The sequence below is a fragment of the Xiphophorus maculatus genome, chromosome 6 (assembly GCF_002775205.1).
Source record: "Xiphophorus maculatus strain JP 163 A chromosome 6, X_maculatus-5.0-male, whole genome shotgun sequence".
NCBI lineage: Eukaryota > Metazoa > Chordata > Actinopteri > Cyprinodontiformes > Poeciliidae > Xiphophorus > Xiphophorus maculatus.
Window position 1 is genome coordinate 27858027 of NC_036448.1, and position 8019 is coordinate 27866045.

General features: G+C 40.8%; 2 protein-coding genes across 2 annotated transcripts; both read right to left on the reverse strand.

The window, feature by feature from the left end:
* Window positions 1–1267: 1267 nt before the first annotated feature.
* On the reverse strand, window positions 1268–4285 carry LOC102230521 (E3 ubiquitin/ISG15 ligase TRIM25-like). Its single transcript, XM_014474814.2, has one exon. It carries the CDS (start codon window positions 3284–3286, stop codon window positions 1571–1573), a length of 1716 nt encoding a protein of 571 aa, XP_014330300.2. The 5' UTR covers window positions 3287–4285; the 3' UTR covers window positions 1268–1570.
* Window positions 4286–4478: 193 nt separating this feature from the next.
* Window positions 4479–7946, reverse strand: epdr1 (ependymin related 1). The gene is made up of 3 exons (XM_005796590.2): window positions 7642–7946; window positions 5613–5821; window positions 4479–4840 (listed from the first exon to the last, which is right to left on the reverse strand). Exons 1-3 carry the CDS (start codon window positions 7875–7877, stop codon window positions 4647–4649), a joined length of 639 nt encoding a protein of 212 aa, XP_005796647.1. The 5' UTR covers window positions 7878–7946; the 3' UTR covers window positions 4479–4646.
* Between the last annotated feature and the right edge of the window lie 73 nt (window positions 7947–8019).

Here is an 8019-nt window from a genome sequence, read left to right on the forward strand (position 1 = left end):
GACAAATGTGTAAAAACCTTCAATAAATAAAATGTTTATTCCAGTAAATTACTTAGGTTTGCTTTACTTTCTGACTCTATTCACCACAGAGGACTTTGACAAGCTTCTCCAGAGATTTGACCTGATAGAAATGAAGGTTGATGGACTTGAGGTGAATGTTGAGGTGACATGTTGCCCCAATAAAACAGAACAAAATACTGACAATTCTTTATGACCGCCCAATAGCTGAGAATTTAACCATTCATGCTAATAATAACTCTAAACACAAACATGAAATTCTGAAAAATGACTTCAATCAACTGCTGAACACAACCGGAAATCTAAAGATAAGCAGTTGGTTGTTGGCTCGAGTTTGAAATGTTTCACAGCTTTTTGACCGTCTTGGGGATTATCTCTTACAATTATTAAACTGTCATAATCAATGCATAAAACAGATAAGAGTTCACTAAAGTCATTGAACAAAATTACCACATATTTTGGGATTTTATATAAAGTTAGTGTCAGAGCTTATGGCCTTTTACCTCAATCCCCAAATCTTCAAGAGTCAAATTTTACCAGAAAAACCTTTTACAGTTTAGTGAACCATAAAATATTTTAGGAAGCCTTATACCATCTTATGCTTTCTGTTCAAACATAAAAATAAAATTAGGAGGCGCTGATTGGGTTTTTAATTTTTTCTAAGCTCAACACGGCCTAAAAAACCCAACAAGGCGTAGAAATCACCTGCAGAGGCTTTCAGACTCGCTGGGTCTTAAACCTCAGTTTGACATAATAATAATGACAAACCATCTCTAACGCTTACAAGCTGGGGTTAAACTGGGATTTGGATGAAAATATGTTAAAACTGGGAGTGTTTGCTCATATCTGTGTCTCATTGATGAATCTGAGCTGAAAATTGTTAAAGACCAGAGCTGGAAAAATCAGGCTTTCAGGCTTTATGAGCTGAAAATGACTCCACCTTTTCTCCCACTTTTAGAGACCAAGATATTTGTGAAAAAACGTCAAAACAAGTCGTCACTACAGAAGGTCAAAAGGACACATGACTGTTTATCATCCGGCAGCTTTACCGGGAACAAACCTGAGACTGTTCTCCTTTTTCTCACTTAGTTCTCAGTGAGAAGTGAGCTGATCTAGATTTGATTGTTGCTTCCTCATAATCTGTGGCGCTTTGTTTCCACATCATCCAACACCTGCAGATGTTCTGCCACTGAAGTTTCAGGAGATCAGAAATAAATGACAAACCAAATAAAAGTATTTTTCTCTCTTTATTGAGCAATGTAGTCAAGTCTTTCTGCTGGTATGGTAAAGTTTTTGCAAAACATACAACATTTAGTTGATTCAACCCACAACAAAAGAGTGATGAAGATAAATCTACGCATGAATAAAATGCTCAAGCCATTTTACAAACAGTAAATTACAGTTTACATGATTATTGTATTTGCTAAAACATTAGCAGTGGTATATTGTGTCATCTACATGAGCTAAAAACACAGAATGGAAACTTAAATGAAAACAATATTGCAATATACTGTATATTACACCCAGTAACTGATAAAGAAAACAGACGTAATTAAAGTTTACTGAACTCTGCAGCGCTCCCACAGATGTAAAGCCAAACTCCAGCATGTAGCGGCTCAGTGAATCTGGTCTGGACTTTGTGGAGGAGGGTCATGGTTTTAGAGACGCTGTAGAAGGACAGAATACCTGCTCTGTGATCCAGGTACACTCCCACTCTGGAGGACTGAGGAACCGAGATGGAGCTTGCAGTGTTGTTGTGCCAAAACGTGAAACTATTTTGGTGACAATCTAAAGCCCAGGATTTGTCATTTCGACCAAATCCACATTCATTTCCTGCTCTGCTGATATTCTTGCATGAAGCGGCTATGTAAGCCCCTCTACCTCTCCACTCCACCTCCCAGTAACAGCGTCCAGTCAGACTCTCTCTGCTCAGAACCTGCCACCATGAAGTGAATCTTTCTGGATGACTGGAATAAGACTGAGGTTGATCTAAAGCTGTAACCTTCCTGTTCCCCTCTGATAGCTTTAGATAAGTGTGAGCTGTGTTTGAATCCAGTGTGATTTCACATGAATATTTTAAGAAATCATCTCTGCTCTTTGGTTCTGGTTCTGACAGTAGAACATCCACCTCAGTGATCGTCACTGAGATGTTTGTCCATGAGTCTCTCAGGACGTCCTGTAGTTTCTCTCTGAGCTCTGACACAGCTGCTGCCACGTCCTCAAAGTGTCTCAGAGGACGGATGTTGATGCTGGATGAGTGTGTAGACTCACTGAGTGCTGGCAGTGAGGGGTAGTTGAGGAGAAACTGGTTGTGATCCTCTGTGTGTGAGAGCTGCTCCAGCTCAGCGTCTTTCCTCTTCAGCTCAGTGATCTCCTGCTCCAGCTTCTCCTGAACATCTTTGACTCGACCCACTTCAGTTTCCTGCTGGAATTTGATCTGCTGCTTCACATCAGAGCTTCTTTTCTGGAGGAGAAGGATCAGCTTAGTGAAGATCTTCTCACTGTCCTCCACTGTTTTATCAGCAGAGTGATTGATGGCCTCCACCTCCCATTGAAGCAGCTTCACATCTTTCTCTCTGTCCTGGATTCTCTGCTGGATGTTTCCTCGTCTCTCCTCCAGCTCTCTCTGCCTCTCAGTCCTTTCTGCTGCAGCTGACACTGTGTCATGGCCTTTATGTTCATCCACAGAGCAGATGTTCTCCTGGAGGTTCTTGGACGGCTCCACCAGCTTGTGTTTCTTTAAAGGAGCCACATCATAATGAGGCTGAAGGTGTTTCTCACAGTAAGAGGCCAGACAGACTAAACAGGACTTGATGGCTTTCAGTTTTCTCCCAGTACAGAAATCACAGGCCACGTCTTCAGGTCCAGCATAGCGGTGATCAGCAGCAGCAGCTTGGACTCCAGTCTTCTTCAGCTGCTCCACTAAAGCTGCTAGCATGGTGTTTTTCTCCAGAACAGGCCTCGGTGTGAAGGTCTGCTCACACTGAGGGCAGCTGTTGCTTTTTTCCTCTTCATCCCAGTGGGTTATAATACAGTTCATACAGTAGCTGTGTCCACAGGGAATCGTCACCGGATCCTTCGGTAGATCCAGACAGATCGAACAGGAGAAGGGGTCCTGGTTCATCTGATCTCCTTTCTGCTCCATTTCTGCTCTATCTAATGGTGACTCTGTGCCTCTTCCGCAACACTGAGCTAGTATTTGCAGAAGCTTTGGTTCCTGTTTACAAATTGTTTGGCTGTGCAAAATGAATGAACCTTTGCAGCTCATAAATACCCGAGAGGCGTGTTAATAGCCCTCATTTGCACACCTGACTTGGAGGCAAAGAGGAAAATATAACTAAACAATACCTACTGTGTGTTCAGAGAAAGAAGAACCATTAAAAACATCCCATTCGTTTAGGGAATTTGATGTTCTGGTTTCTGTTTAAAGTTTTGTTTCTCACACATCTCATCAGCTGTCAGTCATTTATTAATGTATATGAAAAACATTAGTTTGAACTTCCTTATAATCCTATCCAGGAATACCGAGTAGTTTTGGCAGCATCCACACTTCTCTTGGAAAATGGAGAAGACAAACAGCAGCATGTCCTGTTCCCTGCTTGTGAGGCACTAAATCAACGTTCTTGATGCCAAAAGGAAGTTTTTCTCAATAGATGCACAGAATTCATCCCACACCCAGGGTTCGGCGTCCACAACAGTAACCTGCAGCGACCTGGTTGGTGCCTGTCGGTTCAGGTCAAAACCCAGCGGTGGGGATGGATCCCCTGCATCGAACTGAACCGACAGGTACCAGGTCCGTTATCCTCGCACGCTGCTGCAGCACACTTCCTCGTTTTTCTAACTTACTGCAGAGCGTGAACGCCACCTTTCACTCCATCTGGACGGTTTGGAAGGTGTGTCTGCAGAGCAGGTCCACCTGCACAGGCATTCATGTGATCCCTCTATGAGGGCTCATTTTCAGAGAATACAGGATAAAGGCATCTGTAAAGTGGACTGGCGATCCGTCCAGGTGTCCCCTGCCTCTCCCCCGTTTACTTTGGGAAACCCTGTAAGGACAAGCATGTTGGATAAGGGATGGATAGATGCATTAAAAAAGCCACACCGCTTCCTCAGTTGTCGTCCACTTAGAGCAAACTTTCAAAATCACGGCTGGTGTAAAGAGGAAGCAACAGACCTCTGGACTCAGCTCGTTCTGGAAGGCATGCCGCGGTCAAGGCCTTCTCATAAAGATGGCTGACTCCATTCTGGAGACTACTTGAGTATTTTCAAAATAATGTACAAAAAAATGATCTCAAAGCTCACTTTTCATTCAGATTAACAATGTCTTTTTTTATTATATGGGCATCACATATTAAAAAACATTAAGAATGAAATCAGTAGTTTCCTTCACTCTGAAAAGCAACAGATTACAATAAACCAGTGTTTATTTAGGCATCTTCGTCCCACAGCAGTGATTTCAGAATTTATTCATTCAGATTTAAATTAATAAAGTAAAGTTTCAACAGAAGATCTTGGCATCGTTAGTGACAGTTTCTACAGCAGCTACGTGTGTTTTGTTCTCTTAGTGTTTATTGTTGTACCAGGAAGCAGCTACAGACTGAAAAGGCTGTTGATTATCGGTGAAGGCCTCAGCAGTAGAACCCGGCCATCCTCTCCGGCCGAGACGACTGGCAGGTGGAGGGCGGGGTGAAGACTTTGGGGTCGCTGATGCCCAGCTGCAGGCTGAGGAAGCGGGTGGAGGTGGTGACGGTGCTGTTCTTGGTGTAGGTCTCCTGCACCGGGTAGCAATCCTTCAGGGTGTAAATGCCAACCCAGGTCTCATCTGGAGGGAAAATGAGCAGATGGTACGAAGACAAGGAGATGAAGGAGAGTTTAGCTGTTCATTCTGAAGTCTGTAACACTTTAAACAGGATCTACAGCAGAAAATTCAGCCAGAGTTTTAACATCAGGTTTAATTTTCCAGCTGCAAATGTCGCCCTCTGCTGGTGGACTGATAACATGCAGGCTAAAGAGCAAAATGCTACAAAAACATGCTAGGAACTGCAAAAACACAAAATCCTACCAAGTATTTTTAGTTTAGTTTCTAGTAAATATTATAGTACAGTTGCAATAAGACAAAACTAACTTACAAGTAACTTTTAAGAAAGACATATGAGCTTGCTTTAAGACTATAATTCTTTCATTTTTATGTAAAAGTACTAGTTCATTTTAACAAGACATTTTTCTCATGTTATAAGTGAATTTATCTGCCAATGGAACTGGTACTTTTTCATCAATATTAAGGAATTGTTGACTTATAATTCTACATCTTACTGAAATGTTACATGTAAGTTAGTTTTGTCTTTTTTAAACTGTTCTAAGATATTTGCACTAGAAACTTGACCAAAAATACTTGGTAAGATTTTATGTTTTTGCAGTGCAGATTTGAACTGTTATGTATTATTTCTGTTATTATCTATTGATTTATTTTAGCTCAGTTTGGAGTCGTCTGAGAAGCAGCTGGTTCTGACCAACTACAGTGACTCAGCATTTAGTTCGTTTTCCCAGATTCAGTTCAGCCTTTATGTTTTTTCAGCTTGGCGCGGCGTTCTTACGCTGACGAGCCGGCTTCCTGTCCGACCACTCCTGCACCTCCACGTTGTCCCCGGGGCCTCCGATGAAGTACTGATCCTCGAAGGTGGAGTTAATCGGGATGTCGAAGGGATCCCAGGCCTCGGTCAGAGCCACCTTAGAGCACTCTTTGGTCTTCTGGTCGATCTGGAACATCACCTTGCTCTGGTACAGGTAGATGTACTCAAAAAACCTGCAAATACAAGAAAACAAAGGAGATTTGGAGTGCAAACATTAGTTGTCTGCAGTGCAATATATTTTTTGGAAAAGCTGCATTACAAGCATGTTTTTATTGGCTTTATTGAGTGCAGTGATGTCAAACCAAGCTGCACACTAAGCAAACTAACGCTGATTAAACAGGCTGAGCCTTTGTTTATCTGCCAGACGCCGTTTCACAACTCAGAGCCACAGAGACTTTGTGCTTGTTTACTCCTGCAACGCCGCTGATTATTAGACAACAGACTCTGCAGAAATGCAGCCAGCAGAGGTCTGAACATGAAGAAAGGTGATAAACATGTATTACTACAAACTAAAAACTTTGCTTATATTGTTGTAAGTGATTAATAATCAATAAATCAGCTATACTTAACACCAGCTTATCTATTTTTCACTCGGGAAGAAAATTAATTAGAAATTAGGGGCCGTGCTGTGGTGGCGCAGCGGGTTAGCACGCCCCACGTTTGGAGGCCTTAGTCCTCGACGCGGGCGTCGCGGGTTCGATTCCCGGTCCTGATGACCTTTGCCGCATGTCTTCCCCCCTCTCCTCACCTCCTTCCTGTCTGTCTAAAAAAATACCAGCCACTAGCGCCGCAAAAAGTCTTCGGAGAAAAAAAGAAATAAATAAAAAAAAGAAATTAGATTAGTTTTATGTATTTTTATTTGATAAACTTCATATAATAAAAAACTATTCACTGTAGCACATAAAAACAGACGTTGTTTAATGAATTCAATAAAAAGAAGCAAGATAACAATAAGAACAAGATAAATACAAACATAAGGTTAAAACAAAATAAAAATATACTCCAAAATAATCCATTTATTTTCCTCCTAAATAAAAAATAGAGTAATTTATTAATTATTATTTATTACCTGCCACAATATTAGCAAATTCTTAATTCATATTAATTCATGTAATAACAGTAATAAGCTTATCTTAAAACAAGACTTATAATGAAGTTATTATTTTTATCAACTTTTATGTACGGGGAAATTTAAACATCCAAAGTGATCAAAGTTATAAAGTAAAATAAATATTGACCGATAATAAATGTTTCTACAACAGGAAACTTTACCAGGATCTTCTGGACTTTATTAGTCATTTTCATTCAGTGCTAAATATTTCTAACTGGTTGATTTTTAAATTTGTTTCCCGCGTTATAATTCAGTCGTATCACTTTAAAATAACTCACCTGGAGTTTGGTGGCTGTGACAGAATCAGTTTCAGTTCTTGTTTTATTGCTGATAATTACAGATTTTAACGCCTGACATGTGAGAGGAGTTTTGACTCTGTTCTGTTTTAGGAAAATCTGGTGGATAAATCAAAGTTTTTGGAGAAAAAAGATTCATATTTGAAACTTATCTGTGTCTCTAAAACAGATTCATTAAACCTCATCTTGGTTTACGACTAATTCACGTTTAGGAGTATCTTCTTTTGTGATCTGGCAATTATTAATGAATCAACTGCAATATGTTGCTCTTTTGTTTATACAATCGGTGAATAAATACTGGTGTTTTTTAGTTATTCAACATGTTGATAAAAATATTTGTTAGTTTAATATTTTTGTTACAACAAAAACACCAACTTGCTCAGTGGCATTTGAAATATTACCTGATTCAACTTTATTAAATATTTTTGGTCTTTTTCAGATACTTTAAATTGATATTTAAAGTGAACAAGTGTATATATTAACTTTAATTAGTTAAAATAACAAAATATGAGATAGATTTTTTTTTTTTTTTGTGGAGCATTTACAATAGATTAAAACTCATCACCGAACCACGACTTGTTTGTACCTCTGACACGGAGTGTGTTTCTTGTGCTGCTGCAGGACTCGGATCCGCTGGTTCTCGCCGTCGTAGGAGACCGCGGCCCGGCTGTTTCTGCCCGTGCTGTGGTCGTACAACACCCACTTTCCCTCCCACTGCAGCGGGGCGTCGCAAGGCTCGGCCGCCGGGGAGGCATCCAGGCGGGGGAGGCCGAACCCAGAAACCCCGACGGCGGCCACAAACACTAGCAAGAGTCGGTGCATTTCGCCCGGAGTCCCGTTATTCGCTCCGGTGGTAGCTGATGATGGAAGCGGTCTGCAGAGGCTGCTGACAAGGTAACCAAAATAAGCTGCAGCGCGACTTCCGGTAGAGTTATTTAGCTTTCAGAATAAAAGCATAGATTCG